Source organism: Betta splendens, chromosome 6 (assembly GCF_900634795.4).
Source record: "Betta splendens chromosome 6, fBetSpl5.4, whole genome shotgun sequence".
Lineage (NCBI taxonomy): Eukaryota > Metazoa > Chordata > Actinopteri > Anabantiformes > Osphronemidae > Betta > Betta splendens.
The window spans coordinates 10,404,410-10,431,335 of record NC_040886.2 but is presented as its reverse complement, the minus strand read 5'-3'; the positions used below and the strand labels follow the sequence as shown (position 1 = coordinate 10,431,335).

General features: G+C 46.7%; 2 protein-coding genes across 10 annotated transcripts in view; both read left to right on the top strand.

Moving 5' to 3' along the window:
* pclob (piccolo presynaptic cytomatrix protein b) overlaps positions 1 to 5,392 on the top strand; it is a 45,276-nt gene extending 39,884 nt beyond the window's left edge. For all 6 annotated transcript variants that reach the window (XM_029154489.3, XM_029154488.3, XM_029154485.3 and 3 more), the window contains 5 exons: positions 974 to 1,109; positions 1,215 to 1,273; positions 1,984 to 2,121; positions 2,195 to 2,340; positions 2,432 to 5,392. In XM_029154489.3, coding sequence (XP_029010322.1) covers positions 974 to 1,109; positions 1,215 to 1,273; positions 1,984 to 2,121; positions 2,195 to 2,340; positions 2,432 to 2,575 — 623 coding nt within the window. In that variant the 3' untranslated portion in view covers positions 2,576 to 5,392. The remainder of the gene's footprint in view (positions 1 to 973; positions 1,110 to 1,214; positions 1,274 to 1,983; positions 2,122 to 2,194; positions 2,341 to 2,431) is intronic.
* Positions 5,393 to 7,570: 2,178 nt separating this feature from the next.
* The window catches only part of LOC114857729 (voltage-dependent calcium channel subunit alpha-2/delta-1), a 41,120-nt gene continuing 21,764 nt past the window's right edge, over positions 7,571 to 26,926 (top strand). For 3 of the 4 annotated variants that reach the window (XM_055509413.1, XM_055509414.1, XM_055509412.1), the window contains exons 1-10: positions 8,007 to 8,131; positions 11,660 to 11,741; positions 11,834 to 11,950; positions 20,057 to 20,116; positions 20,845 to 20,880; positions 21,701 to 21,830; positions 25,195 to 25,326; positions 26,044 to 26,113; positions 26,235 to 26,285; positions 26,506 to 26,605. In XM_055509413.1, coding sequence (XP_055365388.1) covers positions 8,022 to 8,131; positions 11,660 to 11,741; positions 11,834 to 11,950; positions 20,057 to 20,116; positions 20,845 to 20,880; positions 21,701 to 21,830; positions 25,195 to 25,326; positions 26,044 to 26,113; positions 26,235 to 26,285; positions 26,506 to 26,605 — 888 coding nt within the window. In that variant the 5' untranslated portion in view covers positions 8,007 to 8,021. Of the gene's footprint in view, positions 7,939 to 8,006; positions 8,132 to 11,659; positions 11,742 to 11,833; positions 11,951 to 20,056; positions 20,117 to 20,844; positions 20,881 to 21,700; positions 21,831 to 25,194; positions 25,327 to 26,043; positions 26,114 to 26,234; positions 26,286 to 26,505; positions 26,606 to 26,926 lie in introns of those variants that run through there. The other variant, XM_055509415.1, reaches the window with a different exon arrangement.

Genomic DNA, 26,926 nt, shown 5'->3' with positions numbered 1-26,926 from the left:
TGGCCCATGACGACTTCATGAAGCGACGTCTGCATCTTTGCATGCGTGTGCCATATGAATGAACGCCACAAGCACACACAGATATGGCACACGGGCTCCCCTCCCCGCCCCCCCCCCCCCACCTGTTCCTACCGCCTAGAGGTTCAAAAGTCAACGGGAGGCTCACTCTGCACTCACCAGCCAATGAGAGCTAACCATGAGAGGAGCAAGTGGCAAGGGAAGGTGAGGCACAGAACGTAGGCAAAATCATAAAGACTAAACCTAAAGTATTAGCCATAATGTAATAAAACTAACCACATATAAAATATATAAACTACAGTTATTTAAGTCATCTGTTAAAATTAAACACAGTCTGTGTTTTCATTTCCATGTATGTGCTGCACAGTAAGTCTTGATGTGTCTGTTCCGTCTGTTTTTGTACTTCATATACTGTAACTGTTGCAAGATTTCATAGCCGTGAAAATGAAATTCATAGTCATTGCCGTTTAGTCACAGGTGCTGTTACAATATCATAATAACCATAGAACATAATCAAAATAATTTTTGAAGCTAATATAGATAAGTAACATTAACTGTGGAGAGACAATGTGACAGAAAGGCTTCACATGCTCCCTGAACTAATTATGTTATATTATAATTACTATTATGTGGGCATATGTTGACTCACAGCAACCAGCATCAACACCAACGTGAGAAATGAGTCAATAAAGAAGCTCTGTGCTGAGAATTAAAACAAAAAGACAGCTGGAAATAGTGACCGACTGCTTGATTGATTACCTCACTGATCAACAGACTAATTGGAGTGGTGGTATCGTTCAACATTGGACAGACATTCACAAAGAGAAGCAAATGAAAGACTGGAGGAACATTAAGTGTCCAACTTCATATTAGGCTCCTATTGTTGTGTACTGATGAATCTACATACACCACGTGGATGTGGTTGTTCTCACTGTCAGTGCCTCCTTGCCCTCAGGACCAGGCCACCGGCTGGGTGACGTGTCGGCGTCCGTGGTGCTGTCGGCCCCGAGCCTGGTGGGCGACGCCTACGGCGACGGGGAGGACGGCGAGGGCACGGGTGTGGACAGCGCCATATTCCAAGTGCCGCGCATGTGAGACTCCATCCAGCTTCCAGCTGACGGTTTAGCACAGTGTTTAAACGTGCCGTGGCGTTCGCTTAGATAAACACTCATCTGTTTGTTTTCACTGTCTCGCAGTGGCAAGACTGTTCCTAACGGCACAGACAAAGTCGAGCTGGGGACTCCAGAAAATGAAGGCAAGTTCCAGAAGTGTCTTCTGTTTACAATATAAAAAAATGGACCAAAACAAACACATTTTCTTCCGTGGTTGTAGGTCGCCACCTGCTGGTGCGTGTTATGACTGCACGGAGGCTGTTTTTTTTTGTATTTGTACAGTACCAGGAGCATGAACAACCTCCAAACTGCAGTTTAACTGTGATACTATTCAATTGTGGAGTCAAATGGTGATTTAAGTGACTACTGTCGATTAGTGGTGTTTAGCCAGTGTAATGACTTGATGCTTGGCTTGGGACAGTGTGTCTTTCAAGTAGCTCAGGTGTCACGATGCCTAACGTCCATCTCTAGTTTCAATGTGTAACAAAAAGCCCAAGGTCACCTGGGCCATAGTCTGACAGCTGCCGCACAGATGACAGTCAGAAGGTATTTTCCACGACGCCTGATGAAACCTTCAACCCAGCTGTATCTTTATCCTAAACAAACTTACTGTAACAACGGATACAACATAACTGTTGTTAAGCTCATCACCAAACTGCAAACATCTTCTCGGACCTGTTTCATGCTGGAAGCTCTGGTTAAGTGATGCATATTCGTTTCTTTAATAATTAAACAAAGGATGAGTGACATGCTTGTAGGAATATGATTTAAGTGGTGCAAGAAATGCTTTCAAAGTTTTCAAAAAGTTTTCAAAAGTGGTCACAGATTTTGTCTTTCTTTGTTGTTTGTTTAGGTGGTAAGACGCAGGTGATGGGGGAGATAAAAGTCGCGCTCAAAAAGGAGGTGAAGACAGAGGGAGACCAGCTGGTCTTGGAAATCCTTCAGTGCAGAAACATCACTTACAAGTTCAAAAGTCCAGACCACCTGCCAGGTGTGACGCAGCGCTGTAGCAGCTGGACTGCGTGAGGGATCAGTACTGACCCTTTCTCCCATTCGACCTGTAGATCTGTATGTGAAACTGTACGTGGTGAACGTGGCCACTCAGAAGAGGATCATTAAGAAGAAGACCAGAGTGTGTCGACACGACAGGGAGCCGTCGTTCAACGAGACCTTCAGGTTCCCCCTCAACCCGACCGGACACTCCATCCAGGTACAGTAGGACTGGCGCGTGGAGCTGGTTGTGTCTGGTCTGTAGATGAAGACTGGCGTATGACAAACGTGCCTGTTTGATGTTTTCCCAGCTGTTCTTGGTGTCCAATGGAGGAAAGTTCATGAAGAAGACCCTGATAGGAGAAGCGTACATCTGGCTGGACAAAGTGGATATGAGGAAAAGAGTGGTCAGCTGGCACAAGCTGTTCGTCAGCTCCACTCAGACCAACCCCTGAAGACGCCGTGAGGCCAGAGCAAAGACAAAAAAAAGGGCAAAGGGAATAAACAAAGATCAACTTATTTTAATTCCTCAGTTCATACGTTTTTAGAAACAGGGAATGACGTACTAACACCTTCAGCTGTATCGGTCCAGTCCAGTCCTGCCAGCACGCACTGTACTGATGCCCGCCTCCTCCGGCACGAGTCTCCGCTGGCTGTGGACTGTGTAAGATGCAAAAATTTGAAAAAGACGCAGCAAGCAATATCGCTCCGAAAGCAGTGACGTCTTTCTTCTTATTATTTTCTGGTGCTGTGCAAATGAGCTAACATATCGGTCATAGGTTCGGATGGAGTCTGGGGAAAAAAGCAAAAAGGGATATGGGGAGACGGCTGTTGACATCGGTGGTGTTGACAAATGAGATGATGGAGAAATACATTATGTTTTATCATCATTTACATGTAAAAAATACGAAAAATATCTCATGTGGGACAAAGTTAGAGAGATGACTTTTTGCTATGGGATGGAGATGTACAGCACTTCAGATTGTAGATATAACATATGCAGGTTACAGAGCATATCAGATGTTTATACGATATACTAAAATACGAGACGGAGAATATATGTAGGTACAGTATAGAGTATAGAGTATAACACCACCAGAGTATTTATGAGAAGATATAAATATCATTTAAGGCTGTAGGTGGCGCACTGACAATCCAGTAGGCTGCTCGAGCCTATGGTGTAGACAGTTGTAAGAACTGTTATGTGAATGTGGACCTATGTGAGTGACGAAGTAGCTCTTCCAGTCCCGTGATCACACTGCTGCACCGTGCAATATCAACAGGGCTGTGATGCATCCAGAGGTCAAAGGTCGACACCCAGTAGCACCTTTTGCGCAGGACCGGTCCGAATGACAGCGGGACGAACAGCGTCTGGTGCTGTCTGGAATGTTCCGAGCCTAGCGTAGAGTGAATAGAGTTCGTCACGCCTGCGTCATGTGTGCGACATTTTACTTTAAGGCTTCTGTAGTTGCTCAGAGTCCGCTGATATTTCCTCCTGTGTAACCCATCGTGTAGAGTAACGGCGCTGTTAGAACGGACAAGCCGCGTGTAGATGTGCAACTGTCACTACACCTGTATGGCAGCTCTGCTTTGTGTGTATAAGTAAAACACCCCAGTCTGATTTTTATTTAAGGTAATTTTAAAAAAAAGAAAAAAATAATCTCAAAAGTCCAATGTCAAGGTTCCTCTGTGTGTCTGACTGTGCTGTAAAACTCACTGTGCTGTGTGTGTCAGTGACTCCCGTTGCAAAACAGTGAACCAGCCTCTTTCACTGCCTGTGACCAAAACACTCAGGCCCACTGGGGTTCAGTCATATTTAGGTCAGAAGAACTACTAATGCGCAAATGGATGAACCACCAATTCATTTTGTGATGTTCTGCCACCACATCGACGGAGCCTCACAGCCCGGTCAGTGTATTCAGGCATAAAACAGGGCTGATGCAATTTCTTTTAAATATATATATACATGACAGGAAACAACAAATATGATTAAAAACAAGATGTCACATAAATTATTGCTATGGAGGAAAACAGAAAAAGAGAATAAGGAGGTTGATTTTTCAAAGAATTACTTTGCTGTGCCAACTTTGTTTTTTTTTTATTCCAGAGTCATTAGTTCCTTTTAAGTAATTCTATGCAACTCAGATGTGTTTGGATGCATTTGATTTTGGAATTAAATGTTTTTTCTGTGAACATATAGTCCTAAATAGTCTTATAGAAAAATGATTTTAATTTGTACATCACAGAAAAATTAAATCTATTGATTTTTTTACTGATTTTAATATATATTACTGTTAATATCTTCATGGAGCTTGTGCACTTTATTATTACACAGTTTACTTTCTTCACGCAGCATTAGAGCACGTGTTTTGTGTTCTCCTCCACTGGAACGAACTGACTCATGCAGTATGTGGTAATTGAAACTATTGTGGTGTGCATTGTGCATCTATGTGGCAAAAGAAAAAAATAAGAGGTTCCTAAACACAGTGCACAGTTTGGGGGGTGATCCTGCTCACTACACCATGTCCATAGTCTACTGACCACGCTGTGTTCGAGTACAGTAAAAAAAAAACACCATTACATTCCCTCGATGCTCAGCTTTGACCGCTGAGTCGCTCATATTTCCCTCAAGCTAAATCCTATTTGTTCATATCAGCTGTTGCCTGCAATTGTGGAAGCATCCATTCGTTGTCGTTCCGAGGGGTGTGAATGTGACATGTGTACATAAAGTGTTTATTTTCTACAAAGACTGAATGTTTATATTGTCCAAAGTTTGAGCATGTGAGTGTTGAAAAAAAAATGATTAACAAAAGATTTACTAATTGTACAGCAATGAGTGTCTGTAGTGGTTCAGTATACGGGGATGTGACTGTGTAATCCATGTGCTGTCAACCAATGGCCGTCTGTGCAACCACATCCCGCGAGCGGCTGAAACAAAGCAAGGGAAAAAAAATCGACTCAACTTCAATAGCTGTCTGAGACTTTCTGTTTTGGATGTTGCATGTTCCGTTGATGGTTCGTCAGTATATTTTGCCTACAGATTATGTTGAAAAAGAGACAGAATATGTATAGATTTCTCTGTATGCTGACTGTAAAGAAATATGCTTGTACAATTGTCTTGTTTTTCACTCAGTGTAAAAACAAAGAATCCAATGTTATGGTTTTGTGGTTGTACACAGGATGTGTTGAGATATTATGCAATTTGTGCTGTAAAGAAAATCAGCTGTTTCCCTCGAGTCTAAAGAATAAATATCAACAAGAGCTATATTACAGACGCTGAACTGAGCCTGTAATTTTTGTCATTCCCGTAGCGACCACTAGATGGCGCCAAACTGATACAGACTAAACGTAACCCCCCTCGAGAATCTCACATTGATTATTTAGAGTAGTTCAATCATCATTAACATTTGGCCAGTGCATGTAATTTAAAATTTTCAAGGTCCTTATAATAAGAAGATACAGGTTACATGCAAAACCCACAAACTTGTAATTCTAGCATTAGTGCATCAACTAACATATAAGTAGCATTAGTAGTACATCTGGCTCAGCTTTATTCACAGTCTTACCTTTATGTGTTTAATATTTGTAACAACTAACAAGGAACATCCAGTCAGTGCATGTAAACTAACTTTTCGACGTCTACTCCACTGTACTGTACATGTAAGGTCTTACCTGCGCCTCATTCCTGTAATGTTAACGCATCACCTCTAGGTGGCAGTGTCTTCAACCTAATGACCTCTGTCGCTGCAGCGTTGCTGATCGTGAGTCAGTGGTGCTTTTACAAATTATTCTATTAACGTAATTACTGAGGACGCTTGTGTTTACAGATGGTTCTCTCGTCTTAGTGTGGGATTAGTCTGCAAGACGATTTCATATGAACTGGGAGTTCTGCGCTCATGTAGGATCTGTAGGTTAATTAAATTTATAAATAATAATAATCAATAATCAAAATGAGACAACTATGGAGTAAAACCCTGGTTATTGGTGTGAGGAGGTGTGAAGAGGTGGAGCAGAGCAGTGGGATATTTTGATGTTTGTCAAGCATTTCAGGCTTCAGAAAATGATGCACTGTCTGTCAGGATCTGTCTGACACTGCCATTAGTTTTTATTATAGTCTTTTACTATAATCCAATTTTTACACATAGAGAGGTACAGCACAAGCACTATAGTCTGACGCCTTTCTGTTAAAGATGCAATTTGTGTTCCCAATTAAAAATAAAGTCCTGAATCTGGATGTCTGCAGAGAAGATCCCCACTGCTCCATCCTCTCCACACTGTTCTCTCCTATTATGCTCCTTCACTCCATGGCACCTCACCGCTTCTCACCCTTCACTTACTTTTCTCCATCCCATCAGCAGGTGCATCTCCTCCTGTGCCGAGGAAAAATGGGTGCGAGAAAAGATGTAGTAGGAGAAACTGGACAGGATGATGTGACAGGGAGGGGAAAACAAGGGAGCGGAGCAACAGTGCAGTACAGTAAGAGCAGGGGGGGGAGAGGTGGAGATGCAAGAGACAAAGAGAGGAAGGGGAGTAAGGGGGAGGGTGGGTGAGAGGACACGAAAGATGGTGTGTGGTTGCCAAGCAACAATTGATAACCAAATCCCCAAGCATCCTGCTTGTGCTGCCCTGCCCTCTCTCCAGGCCTGAATTACACACACACACACACACACACACACACACACACACACACACACACACACACATAGACAGGCTTTGTTATTTAGTGTGTTTATCTTTTTTTAATTTTACAAACAATAATGCAAACTATGATTTTTTATGTTTAGCAGCTGGCGTAAATTCCATAAATGTTGATACTTGTTAGAGTGAGCGTCGCACGGCCACAAAAACGCATCCTCACAGTATGAGTGGATGAGGGACGGCGCGCAGATTTATCGGGCTTTTACCGCACTTCGCTAATAACACTTCACATGATATACGTGGGATCAATGGGACTGTCAGCGTGGCAGCGATTCCTATGTGGGACAGTTCCTCTGTTGGCTGTCACCAGCGTGATGGAGAACAATGGTGTTATTAAAGCCTGCCAATGAGCCCCAGCGCAGGCTGAAGGGTTGCCGGGCATTTTAAAGAGCAACCTCTGGATTCTGCATTCAGCATGCGTGTACATTCATGTGTGTGGTACTTGTGGCCAGACCCTCAGTCTGGAACAACAACACCGCAGCTCCCACTGAAACTAAAGTCAAGCTTAAGATACTCACCTACTGTATGTTAAGATTTATATAGGCTCTAAATGGCATCGGGTCGTTAAAGGCACTGATGAATATCACTCAGCTGTGACAAGTCCCTGTGTGTGTGTGTGTGTGTGTGTGTGTGTGTGTGTGTGTGTGTGTGTGTGTGTGTGTGTGTGTGTGTGTGTGTGTGTGTGTGTTCCTGCTAAATTGAAAAGAGGGGCAGGGCGCGCGCGAGAGAGAGACAGTGGAAGAGAGAGAGAGAGAGGGAGAGGGAGAGGGAGGGAGACGTGGGAGGGAGGGAGACGCTGACATATCCAGCTCCTGTACCTGTTAGAGCGCTGGATGGCCGGTGATCAGATTAGAGGCGTCAGGGTTCGTTAATCTGTGAGGGAGCGACACGCCGCCACTCACGCCGCTTCTGCGCCGCGCTCCTCATCTGCGGCGAAACGGATCGGAGCGCGTTTGGTTCGGTGCTGACGCGCGTCGGGGAATTTCCCCCCCCCTCCCCGTTTTTTTTTTTTTTTTTTTTTGTTTGTGGGGAGAATGGATACCTGCAGGGTGCGAGCCTGGGTGTTTCTGGTCCTCCTGTGGCAGGACGGCTATTTCGCGCAGTTTCCGACTCAGCTCATGTGAGTACAGCCCCTCGGAGGCGCGTTCGGAGCAGTTCGCGTTGTTTCAAGCGCTCGCCGTTCAGAGACAAGTGTTACATTTGATGAGCCGTGCACGCCGGACGGTGCGCGCGCGTCTGCGGGGGGTGAAGTGGGGTCCGCGGGTCGTTTCATTCACGCGCCGGTGCTCAGATGGACGTAGACGCGTCTGGGGGTGAGTCCCGCTTCGTCCCCTCGGCTGCTGATTAATGCCGCTTGCCGTAATCTGCAGGTTGTCGCCGGTGGATGACTGCGGCCACCGGGCGCCGTCACAGCTCTGCTGCGAAGTTGTTGAGGAGTTACAGAGGCTTCCCTGCTCCCGCTCTCCTACTGAAACGCCCAAAGTTGCATTTCTCGCTAGGCCATTCAATTTGGAGCCATCATCCACCATTAAAGGGTCGAGACGGTCATGCTGTGACCAGATACACTTGAATTATAGGCTATTTGTTCAGTGAGCGAGCTCAGTGGGAAGATACTGTAAGAGATCAGCTTCAGGGTCAGCTCCTTTACTAATTAAGACACTGGTCTCTAAATATAAAACATAATTTATGGTTTACATAAATGTTTACTTTATTTAAATGATTAACCTTTTGACCTGTCAATGTAATAATATATAGTGTTGTTTTTGTCATTTTTTATTATTGAATGTCAACAAACAGGCCTCTGGTATTTATTGTCATTCCACAGAACACTGCAGTCTGTTTAGTGTCCACTCTACAGTCCGAGCCACAGTTTAGATACATACTATAGCTGGAAATAAGGGATTGAATTGAATCTGTCTACATCATAAGGCAAAACATCATTAAATACAATAGAGGCTAAATAAATCTGAAGTACAGTAGACCACCCGTTTTGTACTTATCGGATGACACAAGCCATAAAAAGCTTGTTTGACAAATTAATAGTCTTTTTGTCTGTTCTGAGCCTAAGTCATGTTTTTAGTGTGAAGCCAAAATATAATCTTAATTTTTTCAAGACAAGATGCCCCATCATCTGAAATAGTCTTGATACTAGCGTCAAATCGGGTCCAAGCTGTCAGTCATTTTAAAACAGACAGAAGGTGCAGAGGTGGTTAGTGCTCCATTCAAAAGTCACCCGCTTCATATCCGGCCTCTTCCTGTATCTGGGCCAGACTGAACGCGTTGAATTAGCCACTCGGGTGTCAGTGAACGGCCCACGGAGTACGAGCGCAGCGCAGCGGCTTGTTGTGCTGGATTGTTGTTGCTGTTTCCTCGCTTCATTGGGCTTTGCTGCCGGGACCGGACGGCTCCTGTCCTCTGCCTCTATAATGATGTGTAATTAGACTGTAGTTTAACACAGCCGCCCACTGAGCTCCACTCTATGCGCCAGCTCATTACTCTCCCCGGCGCCAGAGTGATGCTACCGCAACATCTGTCTCTCTCCTGCGTTGTCTCCGCCGCCTCGCTTTCCGTTTTGCTCTCATTTGCGCTTCCCGCGTCTGAAAAACAATGTGGGGCAGCGTCTGACCCAGTTGCCATTAGTACGTGCAACTGTGTGTGTGTGTTTAATTATCCAGGGTTGTAGCAGAGCCTGCGCCAATCAAAGCCCGGCAAACGGAGCAGCAAAAAAAAAAAAAAAAAAAAAAAAAAAGGCCGGCTCAGCTCAGCATCAATGGCTCGTTTCCACGCCTCTGAATCCTCAGGTTATGTGACACAAGTTGTATGGAAACCATACTAGTCTCCATGAGGAGGTGATGTGACTAGATCAACCACGAGGACACGCCTTTTGTATGTATTGCATGCACCTTGCCTGAAAAAGCAAGATTTAGGGAGGAATGAGGAATTAACCTGCAGAGATTTCCCAATCCAATAAATGATAACTCTATTTGTTTAAGATCTATCTAATAGGCTAGAGCCTTGCAGCTTTGTGGAGCAGTATATCTGTCGGCTTTATGCTCCTTTTCCTGTATATAACTAGCACCTCACGCCTTTGTCTGCACCTTGGTATTTACAGTGTCATACAGCGCTGGGCTGAGCTCGGATAGAAGGAATCTTTCAAAAGGAAAGTGCAAAGGCAGTGCAGGTCGTCTGTATCTGCACACAGTACAGTAAGTCCATGTCATCCATACTTGGACATGCAGCAGAACACATGCACTCGTACGGCACTGTGTTGTCTCATGCATTTGTCAGCACCTGTTTTTTTTTTTTCCAGCGGGGGGATTTCACAGAAGCTAAACTCTGCAGAGACGTCCGTCTGCTTCTCTGAATGTCAAGCCTTAGGAAGAAGCCGCGAACACACATAAACACTAGCTCAGAATCGACTCGTCAGTGCATCGGGCTCCGAGAGCTTAGGGCTCCGGCGTTTACTGGAATGCCCTGCACTCTGTTGTTTGCGGAGCGGAGATTTGAGGATCACAAAGCGACAGGTTCGCAGGAGAGACGAGCGTAAAAGAGAGGCTCGCGTGTTCTTAAAATCATTATTAATATTTCACACGGATCAAGTGTGTAAAAGTGCGGTTTTGTCTGGTAACTTGAACCTCTTTGAAATCCAGCGGTTGCGTTACTCTTCCCTCATACAACCATAAAACTGCCCGGCCTCAGTCTGCACCGCTGTCCGCGGCTCCTGAAGCATCTGGCTCATGGAATTAAGGGATCGCTGTTGAATTATGAGCGACTCCGCTCTAATATATCCAGCAAGCCTCAGTTTCCTAAACAGTTTCACACTGTGCTCTCCACTCTGGGATCCTCTCTCTCTCTCTCTCTCTCTCTCTCTCTCTCTCTCCCTGTGTCTCATCTTTCTCCCCGTCCTGCATTCACTATAAGGTTTTTACCTCCCTTTTCTTCTCTGGCTTCTTGTGCCTCTGTACTTTTTGTACAGAGTAAATGTTTTGCACACATACAGTACATACGTCTAACTTTGCGTTTCATTACACCACAGATGCGCTGATGTTCTCTGGCTCCGCTGCTTTGTTCGCCTTTGCCTACAACGGTGCGTTCGTGGGAATAATAGGCCTCCGTTTCACTTTGCGAGGACAACAACGGGCTCTGTGCTGTGCTGCATGCGTGTTATAGGCATGAGAGCATCTGTATCCAATGCCAACCTTTTATCATTCTCATGCAAGTTTGATGACGCCGTGTCATTGTCCATGTTTGAGTGCACGCATGACGGCGTATATGACGAATTAGTGTGTCTACGTGCACACGAGGGTTTTGCTCTTAGAAGCAATTGTGCCTCTAGAGTCTGATTATGCAAACAAGTTACTTAAAGCCTACGCTGCCTATCATTATCATCATCGTTATCATATCAAGGGCCACAGCCTAATTCACCAGGTTGATCCAGCGTGAGTGTCTGCAGCGCCCTTTGATACACAGACGAACCCGTCGGTCCCGTAACCATCAGCAGTGACCCGGCGCCGCCCAACAATGGCTGACGCTGATGCGATCGGTCCACTTCACGCTCGAACCCCCCGGGAGACAGCGTTCGGGACTGACGCCCGGTGACGCGCGTCTGATCAGACGCCGCCCGCGTTTGTTCCCGGTGATTCGAGTTCGATTGCATGGCACGTCGCCCGGCCCCGTGGCGGCGGTCCTCCTCGGCCCGGTTTGCTGCGACCCCGTGGCACCGCGCGGCCCCCGCGTGCGGCGGGTAACTCGCCTTGACAGTTTAATTGCGCCGCGACGCGTCCGCGTGGCTGCTTTTTCCCGCGACGTGATCGCTTGTGTGCATTGTTTGGTCCCTGCAGGATCAAAGAATGGGTCGATCAGATGCAGAAGGAGCTCGTCGCGCTGGCAGACACGGCCACGGCTGGGAAGAGCCTCACTCAGGTACGAAACACTGCTAGAATCCACCTACTTTGTCACCTGGTACTGTCCATTTATCCACGTACTGCATCTCTCCTCCCTCCGCGTGTGTCTAGATATTCCTGAGAAACCAACACCTGTACACGGTGGAGCAAAACGATGCCGAGGAGCTGGTGGCCAGAGCGGCCAGGAACATCGAACAGCTGCTGCGGAAGAGGTCGGCCGCCTTGGAGGTAAAAGTGGCCCCAACAGGACGGCGCCTTTATTAAGTCGGGCTGGGATAAAGAGAAGCGTTCCATCTGTTATGGCCAAGGAATGTTTATATCCCAAAATGATTATGTGCATATGGTGAAACACACAGAGCCACAATAAAAACTTTAGTAGTGGCTGCATCAAGTTTGATTTCATACATATATTTTTAAACATGAACATGAACATGAACATGAACATGTGGTACAGTACGTTGTCGTGGAATTAGGTTCTACAGTGATTTTGCTGTGGGTTTGGTTGAATTTATCCTTTAAGTAGTGGAGGTCACAGTCAGAAATAACATGTTCTTCAGTTCTTATCCATAAAGTCCAGTCCAAAGAATTTAACTTTAGAGGCAAACTGAGGTCGTTCTGTATTGCATCAGCACTGCACAGGCTCAGTGGAGCTTTTTGTGAAGCCATAGATGATAAAACGTGTTTTTTTCTGGGCAATCGGCACCGCGAGCGAAGGCACACATTTGGTGGAAAGCGGGGATCTTTCTTTTGCAGGATTCAGTGTGATAATGATAGCTGTGACCCTGGGGAGCTTCTGCCTCTCCTCTTCTCTTTTCCTCAAAAGTGGGTCAAAGTTTCTCATCTGTATCAGGAGCCTGAATTGTTTTCTGCGTTCAGAGAGCGCTCGTGACTCCGCCGCCGTTGTCTTATTAGTAACGTGGAGGCAGCGTGACTGCGTATAAACACGCGTCATGCCCAGTCCCTGTCTTGCGTATGCTAAGTAAACACCTCCTTATCATTTTTCCGTGCGCCCGTGTCATGAGCTGCGTAAGCAGCGAGGAGGGATCGGCCCCGGCGCGCGAAGCGTGCGATCGTGTTTGAGAGACAAATAACTGCGAGGCCGAGGTCTGTGCGGCAGGCGGTGGGAGGGAGGTCAGCTGGACTGATGACGGCCATCCATCCAGCCTCCGGCCACCGCTCAGCCCGGATTGCCTCCTTTCCTGTGACTAACCTCGAGGCACACGTTTATTAGATCTGATGTCCTGAGATGTATGGACGAGCAGATAAATAGATGACTGGATGCTGCGAAGAAGACGCTTGGAGCTTTGATTTATAGAGGCGTCACGTGGTCAGGCGGTGCTGTGCTCTTAGACTAAAGCACAGTGACATTAAACAGCATAAGCAAATATAAAGGTAATATTAGGTTCAGTGACTGTAAACCACTCTCCCTCACCTTCAAGGGGGCAACTTAGGTCCCTCACTCATAAATCACCTCCTCTGCCCTTTCTGATGCGGGGTTTGAGCTTGAACACGTCGTCTGAGCCGTGTCTGCTCGCACCATGTGACAGTTTTGCTAATGAGCTGCTGAACAGGTGCGTATAATGAAGTGTCTGGTGCGAGCGTCTACAGTACGTCGCCCCAGTAGACAACGCAGCGTCGCTTTGAGATTGTTTCTTGCTGACCGGCGTTTTAGGTTAAAAGGGAGGAATTGACAGGAAAGTTTCTTTCTGAGAGAATACAGGAAAAGACTCTTCGCGGCAAATGAAACTTCCTTTCGTGCTCTGCGCCTTTGATATCGGCCTCAGAGTGACTTTTACTGTCAGTATAATTGGACATCGCCTTAGGCACTTGAGCCACTTTCATTTAGTTGTCAACTGCTTTCGAACTTTAATCCCCTCTTTTGTCTTTGAGGCCCCGGCTCCTCTCTGTCCCCCCGTCTCTGATTTCTAACCTTTCAAAAGGCCTCCGTGTATCCAGCTACAGGTGTGTGAAACTGCTGCGTGTCGTCGTGCCCACTTATGCGTCCATAAATAAGTGTGTGGCCGAGTGTAACGTGCATTATTAATGAGTAGTTGGCTGCACGGCGTTGGGAGAGATCGCTTTATCAAAGGCTCACAGTGTGCGCTGGGACTGGACGTCAACAGGAGCACACACGCGTTCACACACATAGAAGCAGAAGTGCTTTGACATTGGCTTTTAGGGAAGAAGAGGGAAGTGACCCCATTAGAAATAATCACCCACCTGATGCTCCGCTTCTCTTGTGTTAACGTCGATGATCATATGCCTTGGATTTTATCTTATTATTGAGCATAACATAATAAATAAACGGCTGTCGCTCATCCTGGTACATTTAAATTGTCTAATTAGCCCCAGGTACGTCTTAACTGAAATTTTCGCCTCTACTGTACGTAAACATGTGGTTGATTAGAGCCTGAGAAGGAGAATGTCAAAGGTGGTTGAGCACACGGGCGAAGCGTGCGACGTGCCTTTGGCTCCGTCCAGCCGCTTCCATTAATCTCTCCCTCCCCCGGCCTCCGCGTGCTCCCGCTTGGTCTCGCTGTCTTTGTGCGCTGTAATTAAAAACTTAATTATTGATGCAGCAGAACTGTTAACGCAAAACGCGCGCTGATAAAAGACTGACGGGCGACGTGCACGTATGCGGCAGCTGCTGCGTTCGAAGGTTGTCCCCCTTTTCTTTGCCTTGTTCGATCCTTAACTTTTACTAATGACCAGGATCTGATGTGTGTGTGTGTGTGTGTGTGTGTGTGTGTGTGTGTGTGTGTGTGTGTTTAAGTTCCTTTCTTCTCCTAGGGTGAAAGCTCTATCCATTAACTAATGAGTCAGTCTACAGCATCACTTAGAGTGATACTTCAAGCAGCGCCACTAAAACGCAGCAGGACACAGGTGGCTCACTGCTCCGAGTGTGCGCACCATGATTTACTCACAGCCGGAGCGAAGAGCTGAGGGGATAAATACAAAGGTCTGAATGCAGCACGGCGTCCGTGAGCCCGCGTCTGACTCTCTTTGATTTCACAGACCAAAATGGGCTTCATCATTTAGAAAGCATCCTAAAACCTGCAGGTGGAGAATATTTTATATCTGAATAATGTTTAAACATCACACACATGCTGTACACGCTTCGCTAACTGGCTCACAGGCTTTACTAATTCACAACATGTAAAACTGTTTACGAGCAGGTTTCCTGCTTTAGCTCAGTTAATAAAAAATAGTTATTGTCAGAAATGTCTCCTATGAAATCATTTTACAGATTTTTGTCATTACCCTTAAAGATACCAGTAAACGTTCGCCCTACTGTCAAAGATAATGTCTCTGACTCTCCCTCAGCTCAGACTCATTAGACACAAACATAATAGTTTGTCCCCTTTACTGTTACTCTTCCTGACTCATGAACCATTTTGTTTTTAGCCACTCTGATCTCTTCGGGCGGCCCGTGGATGGCAGCAAGCACTAATTAATAACTGTAATACTAATACTAACACGTTCAGTTTATGTGAACGGAGCAGAGACACAACAAGAATCTCTCAAGGTTAGGACCCAATAGAAACACGTGTTTAAAACTAAACTAATTCCCCCTTGAGCAAGAAGTGGGCGACAGTGGAAAAGAATAGGTCTCAGCAGAAGTATGCTGAGGGTGGGCGGCCATCTGCCTCAACAGGCCGGGGTGTGTGGGAAAGCAGAGGCGGACCACTGGTCAATCTATTTCAAAAGCTACAGTAGATAAGAAGTACAGACTACTGATAAATACAGTATGCGAACGTCAACAGGCAGCTAATTTAAGCGGTCCAGCTGCAGGGATGTCAGTGGGTGGTTGCATTCTGCAGTACAGTTAGCATTAGGTTAAAAAAATCATTTAACACCTGACCCCTATTCTGCCTATGCATCAGAAACTATAGAAAAGTCTCTGCGCCACCGTATACTCGGACCTGCAGCCAGCGTCCTGGGGCCAAACAAGTTCACAAAGCCATCAGAAAGTCGCAAAAGCGCTTTCTAAAACTCTCCTCCCTGCTCCTTGCAGCAGCGCTGGCACAGTGGAGGAGAGCGTGGCCCACCATCACACAGCCAGAAGGACGGGGATCCACCTGGGATGTGTTGTGGGGCCAGTGGGAGTTTTCTAAAACACCACCCTTAGGTTAACTGGTGCCTTTAAATGTCCATAGGCGTAAGTGCAGCGACTCTAACCATTTATATTACTACTGTTCCCTGTATCAAGACCTGCCTGACTGTATCTGTATGAACGTGTTGCCTGCGATCATGTAATAAATGAAGTGTGAAGTGTGCTATACTGTAGTGCAGATGTAAAGGGATTCATTTTTTCCCTTTCTCTCTATAATCCACCTTAATTAAACGCGACATTTTTCAGATTCAATATTGTGACTGTTTACTAATTACTATCATCCAGATGTGACAAGATAATTGGTGGCTTTTTCCTACACCAGACTCGGGGGCTCTCCAATGCGTCACTGCTTGTGTCGGTCTAAAGGCTTTGTCCAGGTCCAACCACAAATAGTTTTGGAGCTTTGCCATTTTAGTAATATAGAGTTTTACAGTTTTAGTACAGACGGGGAGCAGCTGCGGAAAGCCGGCCTCCGTGAGGATCCACGTGGAGCGGGACGGAGCTCCCCTGGGCTCCCACAGCTGCAGACCCCCCCCCCTCTCTCTCTTCTTCACCTCCCGTCCGTCTCCGTCCGTCCTCCCCGTCGCCCTCCTCCTCCTCCGTATCCGTCCTGTGTCTGGATCGTGGCCTTTCGCTATAGCTCTCTGTTAAACTGGAATATGGAAACAAGCCTTCGTTATCTCCTCTGACCTCTGTCTGTCTCTTCTCGCGCCTTCTTCTTCTCCTTCTGAATGCATCCTCCCTCCGTCTGCCACTCTCCTCTTTACCTCGCTGCTCTTATGGATTGCTCGCCTCTTTCACTTCCTTCCATCTCCTCTGTTCTTGGGTTTCGCCGCCTCCTTTTTTATGTGCTACTTTTTCTCTTCCTCACCTTTTCCTCTCCGCTCGTGTGTATTTATCTCAATTCCCACTGTTTTCCGCACACAAACACAATATATTTATCAGACGTGCACACAGGAGGGGGCATTTCTTGCCCTTTTATTCTGAAAACAAACAATACATTGCTGGATACAATTTCCGTCATGCTTTAGCAACAACTCCCAGCATTCTTGTAAGCCAGCGGTATAAGGTTAATGAGAACTACACACAAGACTGTGATCCTGCTGAGTCAGAGAATTATGTTTTCTGTTATTGGACTGTCCTTTCTGTTAATCCATCTTCTTTTAATTTAAGTCTTTCCTTCTTCCCCTTTCAGCCTCCTCTATTTCCTGCTGATCTTTCACGCCTGCACCATTTTTACTTTTCTGGGATTCCTATGAGCAGCTACTCATTACGTTGAACCCATAACCAGTGTTTGTGTATGTGTATGTGGTCGGATTGTCAGAAATAAGGATGGCGTGTGTGGATGTTAATGATATTCAGGGATGCTCGGATTCTGGTATTGCTTTGTTGTTCATGGGAGAAGGCGGTGTGCTCTGAACAGCCCATTGATTCCAGACCTGTGGAGCCTCACAAACACATGCACGCATGCACACAGGGAGTCTGGAGGGCTTAGCTGAGCCCGTCTCATCTTCCCTGTCTATCCGTTAAGCTGTCCTCTGCTTTCTGGCTAAATGCATGGTGGACCGCTGGGCTGCCCTGGCAGAATGACAACTAAGACTGGTAGGAAGAGGTAGAAATCTCCCTCTCTGGGGCCCAGTGCTATCCAACATTCAGCGATATGGGATTAAATAAAGTCAGCCTGAAAAACGTGCAAACAAAATTGAACGCTGAAGTACTAAAAACGGAACCAACAAGTATTTCATTGTTGAGACTTACGGCCCTGATTTAGCTCCGTTCTGCTATAGACCTGCTTCAGGCATCCACGCATGTCTGTGTTCAGCCAGTGTTCTCATCGGCTGCAGGGTAATGACCCTATACATCAGTGGGGGGGGGGGGGGGGGGGGGGGGGGGGGGTACTAGGTTAGGATTCCTGGTAGGCTGTTAATACTGGTGTGTACAGTGATTGTATTCATCATTAGGACACTTTAATGTTCAAGGGGGTTATGGTGTAGTCGACCAGCGTTATAGTGAGCCTGTGTCCAGTCTTGGGTTTTATGTTTTTTACCATTTACCACCACTTACAGTACAGGGGAACCAATTCCCAGTCCTCTGGTATCTGTGCAGCCCTGCTCCCCCATTAAGGCTGCAGAGGAGCTGTGGCCCTGTGAGATCTCCAGTGGTCATCCAGTGACCGAGTGGGCTCATTGTGATGTGCAGCCGGCGTGTGTGTACTGTAATAAGTGAGAAGGAGACTAATGAGAGGTTAGATCAAGCACGCTATGGGGAGACTGTTCTGCACTCCCATTAACTAAAGCGTTGTAGTAGTAAATGTGTGCGTTTCCACAGAACAATGCCGGCTTCTACTCATTTGGCAGAACCTCTAATGAACGGTTACGTCATGGTAAGTAGGCCGGCTGTCACTCAGGGAACGCTCTCTGGAAATCAGAACTCTAGTTCCGAGCCCATTGTTTGTGTCGTTGCCTTCTTTGGTCAGCCTCATAATTCGTGTGTGTGTGTGTGTGTATGTGTGTGTGTAAGCACAGGGTAAAAAGAGAGATCGAAAGTGATACAGAGGCAAAGAGAAAGGTAATTAGGTGTCTTTCCTCATACACCCCTCCTCCATATCTCCCAGAGGGTAGAGGAGCCTCGTCAATGCACTGCCATGAATTTTTAACAACCTTGTCGACTTGCTCTCTTAGGAGGTGTGTGTGTGTGTGTGTGTGTGTGTGTGTGTGTGTGTGTGTGTGTGTGTGTGTGTGTGTGTGCGCGCGCGCGTGTGTGTGCGCGGTTACATGTGCCTGTTCGTACACAGCGAGTCTGAAGGAAGCGTCCATTATATAACACACACAGTAGAGAATGACCTATGAAGCACCGAGCAGTGGCTCCTTATATCCGATCGCAGGCATCTGTGATCAATATCCATATGTTCAGCCACAGCTGCTTGTGTGCCTCACTTTTGCTCAACTGGACTGAATTCATACCCCGGTGGTTAAGCTCAGTCGACCCACTGGTGTGACGTTAGCATGATGTAATGTTGCACTGGCATTAGCTGACATTTAACATTATCCTAATGACAAGTCATGGACTTTGATCTCGGTTCAACTGTCCCATTAGTACAGTTACAACACTTCTTTTTTCAAATTAATGAGTGAAGAGTCTTCTTAGACATTAAACGGTAGATTTGTTTTGACTGCGGCACCTACTGTATGACTGCTCTGTAGCGTCTGTGTGAGGGTCTTGTGAAGCATATAGATACTGGATGACACCAAATCCTCTGAGTCTGCGATATGATTACTCATTAAATGTCTGTGCTTTAATTAAATAGTCATGTGACGACAGCAAGCCTCGGTGCTCGGTCTTTAACAGGTGCAATGTATAATTAGAAAACATATGATTCACCACTTCACGCGGCGACAGAACATGTTCGTTTTTGCATCGTTAATGCGGCGGCGCGTAATAACTTGGTGTTGGTGCGCGCGTGAGTGTGTCTGGGTGTATATTTAGCCGCTGACAGCTAGTGCAGAGGAGGTGAAGACAGGTCTGGAGCGGAGCCCGGGACCGGAGGCCAGAGCGATGAGCCTGCTGGTGGAGAACGGGGCGCTCGCCGACGGCGGCCGCGCGGCCGTGGACGTGCACGCGCACGTGCACGCGCACGAGCATCTCGGCGTCCGCTGGCTGTCCCTTCGCTGGTGCGTGGTGTAGTCTGAGCAGGACGGGCGGTTGGATTAGTGTGGTTCTGCCTGGCTGATCATATACATTGACCCGGTCTCAGTTTACTCCTCCGCCTGCGGTCCTCCTGGAGGAGGAGGCTGCTCCATTGTTCTTGTCTGGCTTTTCCATCTCACTCTCAACACAACAATGCAATCGTTAGAATGTAGACAATAATGATCAAGTGCCTTTAAACTGTTCCACTATACTGTTTGTGTGTACTCAAACTCTGCAAGATAGTAAAGGAAATGTAAAATTGTGCAACTGGAAAGAAACAGTAAACAGACTTCATACTGTATTCAAGTACTTTCATGATGCTGTGTGCTCGTTTCTCCTGCTGACATCACGACTCTGTTGTGTAGCATTGAGTGGACAGAGCTGCATCTTAAGCGCTGTGAATGATATCAAAGCCATTTCCCCATTATGCTTTTAACACACTTCCTTTCGCCCAGGCTTCCTATAATTAGGCCGATGCTGTGAGACATTGTGCCGATACACTGTGCAAACCCCTGTCATATTTCACTCCCCAGAAACTGGCCACGGCTGCAGAGAACTTCCAGATGGAGCATCAGTGGCAGGACGAGTTCGAGGTAACGCATTAATACGAGCACGTTATTCAGCAGTACCTGCATGCAGCTGTTATATATTGCCCGAATGCAACTGCAGACAGGCTGGCGTTAACTGACACACAGGATACAGTGGATCTGCATTCACAGGTTTGATCCGTCTGCGTCTTTGTGTGGTTCGCAGTGATTACAGCCCCATTAGCAAATCCATTGCACATTATACACTGTGTTATGACTCATTACGCCTCTCATTTCAGAGACCCTGCTTTCCAGGAACCACAGTGGCAGACTCATATGAAAGCAGTGGTCAGGAAGGGACAGTTATACAACACCGTCTACTGTATGTGTCTAAGCTGTGAATTACCATATTGCTTTTCCCAGTGCCGGGGAAATGCCTCCCTGGAGCATTGCAAACGGCCGTGGGCACATACAGTAGACACAGATGCAGGCAAGAGGCAAACTCAGCACACTCGGCATAACTCATGTAGTATTAATCCTTCTGGCAGCGCGGGCGCGAGTCCGCATTAACATAAAACCAGAGAATCGACTAATGGGGCCGCCTGACGACGAAGTAAAGTGTTCGGAAAGGAATCGGGAATTTCACGATTGCATAAACGTTACGCTCCTGTTGAGCAACCCCCTGAAGCGCCTGTGTGTGTGTGTGTGTGTGTGTGTGTGTGTGTGTGTGTGTGTGTGTGTGTGTGTGTGTGTGTGTGTGTGTGTGTGTGTGTGTGTGTGCTGTTTATTTACAGGATGATGAAATCTACTACTACAATGCAAAGGACAACGTAAGTCAACCTGCCTGTTTGCTCTCTCTCCGCCCTAAGGCCGAGCGGACCCCCGTCCCCCTCCCCACGTTCCCTCCCCAATTCACCACATTCACATCCCATTTTTTTTCACTCCCGGCTTCTGTCATCGCCCCGGCCCTTTACCGCAATCCCTCCCTCTTCTCCAGGCTTCCCATGTAGCATCCTCTCCGTCATCCCCTCCTCCCCCACCCGCTCTCAGGTGAAGAGGTTTCTGCCATGTTTTCCCTCTAATTGACAGATGAGATGTACGAGCTGGCTACACTGTTGCTTTATTAGGAAGCAATTGTTCACTCACCCCACCCTCCACACACCCCCACCCCTCCCTTGCTTATTCTCTCTCCACCTCACGTCGTCACTCCCTCTCCACCCCGCATTATTTCCTCCATATCTCATCACGCCTTTTCTCCGTGCACCTCCCCGTCCGTGGCGCTCTCATTGATGTAAATTGGTGAACGCGCGGCAGGAGTTATAAATCTCCACGAGGGGTATGGATAACCCGGCCGTGTCCTGCTATGCCTCCCAAATGAGGATGAAAAAAACAAAACGATGCCCTCAAGCCGACAGTCAATGATACTATATTTCCCCCAAATGAGCTGGGAGGCTGGGAGAGACACAGCGATGACATCACACAGGAGTTGATGAGGAGCCACTGAGTGTCAGACTGTGCTCTGCCTTGTAAATGGTTTTATGCCTGTGATGAGGCTTCGGCAAACAGATTAAACAGACTCCGTGTGCTATCTTAAACCTGCCATCACCATTACTGTCTGCATCCTGATTTTTTGATCACTGACTTTGAAAGCTGGAAGCAAACGAGACAGAGGGACGGAAATACAGGATTCGACCGGACTTTAAGGAGGACCCGTCATTTAAACGCCTGACTGATTACAATCACACGGCCGTCCACATCCCCACTGACATCTATGATGGTTGTGAGTACGCGTACACACACACACACACACACAGACACACACAGACACACACACACACACACACACACACACACACACACACTGACTCAAAAATCCCTGTTGTAACCATGGATACAACCTCACATGAACTTACACTGAACATTATAAAAATGGTTTTACAGTCTTTAAAAAGTGATTTTGAAGGTGACAGACGAGTGGTGAATGCTGCAGATGTGCTGTCGGTGACTGATCCTGTACTGTACGTACAGGATCAGTTTGCTACAAACTTATTAGCAAAATACTTTCCACAGTTCTTTTTATTCTGATGTCAATACGGCTGATTACATTATGTTTAATGAATCTGTGTGCTGTGTATGTTTGTCCTCATGGGGTTTGTCTGGGGTTGGTCAATACTGACAGATACACATATAACACATCTGTGTTTGTGCCCCATTTCTGATCATTTCATCATCATGTGGTGACATTTACCTTGAGTGGTTAAGAATAATTTGATTCTCTAGACTCCCTCTGACATTAGCACAGCTCAGGCTGAATGTCAATGAGTGAAGGACGGCCCGTAGAATATTTTAACTGTGTTCTGAATTATGTATCACTGTATGTTTGAACAGCTTTTCTTTAATTCTATTTTTACTTTTTAAGCTTTTTCGTGACGTTCTTACCACAGTGCGATTTCAAATGAGAGAGCGTCGGAGTGATGAGGGCCTTGTTTTAAGAACAGCTCCAACGTGAACAAAGCGCCGCTGCTTGACTTGGGCAGGCCAGCGATGCACCTGTATGCGTTTAGATATTTAGTAATTAGCGGACAGTGGGGTGACTTGGATGGATGACAAAATGGAGGCATGGCCTCCAGCCTGCTGGGTAACAGTCTGGGCCCAAGGTTACGCTCTTCACCTTTTGTGTTGGCCCCAGACACACCGGCATGAACAGAGGACGAGGGCGAGCACAGGCCTGGATTATTAGCACGCTTTTAAAAACTCACTCTCATGTTTCTGACGAACTGGGTGCTGTGACTCCTCACACTCCTATTCTGTCAAAGATGCTGTTTATTGGTAGCCTGTAATGAGTATGCATAGATATGCAGAGCCGCTGGAAGCGATCCAAGTCTGATCTGAACAAGATGAAAGAAAGTACGTGTGTGTGTGTGTGTGTGTGTGTGTGTGTGTGTGTGTGTGTGTGTGTGTGTGTGTGTGTGTGTGTGTGTGTGTGTGTGTGTGTGTGTGTGTGTGTGTGCCAGCACTGGTTGCACTACAGACAAGGTTTAGGCTTCAGGTTGAGGGTGCCTGTATGGAAGACACTGTGCTGGGTGTGTGGAACACACATGTTCACACAGAGGGAGGTACTTCGTATTCTTGGAGAAAAATAAGGAGACGGACGATTCAGACGTTATAGAGGTTTCAACTCTCCAATTTGATCTCCACCCTATAAATGTTCCAGGAATAGCCTTTGCTCGGCTGGAGAAAATTGGATTTTCCGGGTAAAGTAGGAGGCAACTTTATGAAATCACCCCGTATAGGCAGCACATGACATGTGCGAGATGAGCCCAGGACGGAAAGGAGACGTTCAGACGACTGAAAGATCAGCACAAAAGTCATGTGTTGGTCGAGTGACGGACAGAGAACCAGGGGGAGAGATGCTCAAAAACAAATACAGATTTCACTGCGTTTGCGTTCGGATGCAGAAGCTGAGAAATTATAAATACAGTACACAGCCGCGCTTGGCTGGGTTACAAACTAAATGTGATATTCCTCACTTTCAGGATGCCACTCAAGCTCCACGTAGGTGTTAGAGAAGAAAACAACATCAGCCACAAAGACAGTAAGACTCAGACAACAACAGAGAGACGGTGACAGAGAGTTAGACGGAGAGAAGGAAACGCACAAGCCATGAGGACATCTACTGGATGTTTAGTCGTTTCATGTACAGTAGGAAGATCCCGGAGAGAAGTACAGTAGAATATTATCCACAGTTGTCTGTTATTCAAATAGAAAAGTTTTCTAGAGTTCAGCACCTCTCATGGACACTTCTATATCCAGTTTTTTACTCATTGTACTTTACGAACGCGTTTCTCTACCTTGATGGAAGCATCACAGCTCCGGCTCCGGCTACTCAGCTTCAGCGAAGGTGGAGCTGCAGTAACTAAAAGGGAAGTGGCGACACCTTTGCACTCCTGTCCACCGCTAACGGAAGCTAATGGGGCTATGAGCTGTTCTTTATTGGAGATCAGATCGGACCTAAACGCGAGCACGTGGTTATCGATCTAGCACAAAAAGCCGCCGACTGTTTGTCCATATTTGAAGCCGTGGGAACAGCGAGGTGAAGCTAATTAATGTTGGATGGGTTGGTGGCTTTTATTGCACCCTGGACGTGGTACTGAGATGAAGTTGTCACTGGGCGCAGATTCAGTGTGGCATCAAAGCCGTGCTGAGTGCAGCCAGGGAATTCATTAGTGTCAGTGGCAATATGGCGAGCGGAGGGTACCGAGAGCCGCACAAAAGGCACTGGAAGCATCACAACTCAACGCACAATGTCTGCCTTAAGTTGCGTCATCCTATTGTGTTCTGAGTGTTTGTTGTTATTAGTCTGCATGCAATTAACTCATCATGTTTAGTCACTGGAAAGCTGAAAAAGCTATTAGCGGTTAACTGTACATGACTGTCTACATACTGGACCCGTTTGCCTCAATTAGTCTTCACTCTCGCCATTTTCACTGTTGGTAATTTAGCATTTTCCCCCACTTTATTTTGTTTTAAATGCAGCACTTAATGAGGAAAATACGTTACTGTGTGAATGAGCATCGCATGTGCTGCCTGCGCGTAATAAAAAAACATGGACTCCTGGCAACCCAGGCTTCATTAACTCTCCCTCTAGAGGCATGCATGCAAATGAACAGTATTTGCTTTGCACATCAATGAGCCACGCCACAGTCAATACAGGACGCCGATCCATCTCACGCGCGCGTGCGCATGCGTCCACCCGCACGCAGACACGGGCAGATGTGAAAGGCGTATGCGCAGTATTGCCTTGGTTTAAATATAGAGAGATGAGGAGCGGGGGAGAGACACGCGGAGCAAAGATGGAGCCGGGGCAGCATATGCTGCGTCCATCCATCATGGTGAGTGTTATGTGGCGCTGAGCTGTCTGGATGCTGTGTCATTACATCCATAATGCCTGCTGCCTTTCACAACATACACTATCAATCACGCGCACACAGATTATCAGGTGTTTCACACATTCACGTTTCTTTTTTTTTTTTTTAAGTGCAAATTATTTGTCAGAATATCATACTAGAGCCAGAAGAACTAGAACATACACATACATGTACATTACATAACACTGCGTGTGTGTGTGTGTGGGCCTTTTCCAGCCACCATCGTGCTGAACGAGCTCAACTGGACCAAGTCGCTGGAGGACGTGTTCAGGAAGAACAGGGAGGACGACCCGACGCTCCTCTGGCAGGTGTTTGGTAGCGCTACAGGTCTGGCTCGCTACTACCCAGGTAAAAAAAACCAAAAGGTGTTTGTGCAGCTGAGTCCTTTCTTACCACATTGGAGGATGCTATTATCATTGGGTTGACTTAAGGTGCAGCGCTGTGGTTTTTAATTACAAGTACAAACATCCTGTGATTCGCCTCTCGTACAGTACAGTCTGCTGAGTAAATAATGTGCATGGCTCCACCTGCGCTGATCTTATACAGTATGTGGTGTCACACTATCTTTGGCTGCTTCAGCCCGGTGCCGCTCTCTACTGCCAAGCTATTTCTATTCATGAGATTCCCCGTCATCATTGACTCCATACAGCTTTATGGGAAAAGTTTATGTCCAATATTCATGAATTTTCATTGGGCCTAAATGTATTCCTCTTTGTTGCTTTGCATGAGAGGCACTCACGCGCTCTCACCGCGCCTTGTTTTCGCGGCGTCCCCCGCTAAAAGCGCGCAGATAGAAGGCGATTGATCATTGTCAAGGCGGCGGGATCCAGTGCTCTGCGCTTCGGATGTCACACGAACATTTGAGCTTTGTTTCCTGCTCTTCACCGCCTCATGAATAATTTAAGGGAGCAAGAAACATGTTAAAGACAGAAATTCTGTCCAACACAACAACTGTCTTTCTGAAACTACACGTGGCCTTTGTTCCCAGTGTGACACAGCGTATCGCCATAAATTTGCACACGTCATTTCACATATAATCAACACACATTGCATTTCTTCCTGAAGCTTCTCCCTGGATGGACGCTCGTAAAACCCCGAGTAAAATTGACCTGTACGACGTTCGCAGGAGGCCGTGGTAAGAAAAGTGTCACTCATATAGTAGTTTAGAATTGAGAGCTAGGATTTGTACTATTGATTGATGTGATTGTTTATGTTATGTTTATGTCTTCTCTTTCTGTCTAATAAAACCTATCCAGGTACATTCAAGGAGCCGCCTCGCCCAAAGACATGCTGATCCTCGTGGACGCGTGAGTTACATCACAACATCACTGATCCATGACCTGCCTCCATCAGTCATGATTTCCCCTGATTCTAATGCATGTTCATCCAGATTTTCCACATAATGTAGCTTATTTCCCAAGGAGGAAGCATCTCTAATTACATTCAGCGAAATCTCCCAGGACCACAAGCGAGCAGACAGATTGCAGCGAGAATCTGTCAGGTGTTTTTTGTTTCTTCCTCTTGCAGGAGTGGGAGCGTGTCTGGCCTGACTCTCAAGCTGATCAGGACCTCCGTCAGCGAGATGCTGGAGACGCTGTCTGACGACGACTATGTCAACGTGGTTTACGTGAGTATCGCTGAGCCCCCCCCCCCCGACGCCTGCAGAGAGAGGGGACCATTACTGTACGAATGGCCTCGTACGCTGAAAGACTCGCCCGCACACACCCGGGCGCCGGGCACACGCTGCACGGTCGCGCGAGAGACAGACAGAAAGATGGATGACGAGTAATGAAATATGGATTTCTGTCAGGTCTGACCACCCTGCAACAAAGCTGAAATGAAATATCTACTGCCCTATTTGCTGTACAGGATTAAAACCCTGCACTACATCCCCCCATCGCGCCCCTTACCTGTGTGTGTGTGTGTGTGTGTGTGTGTGTGTGTGTGT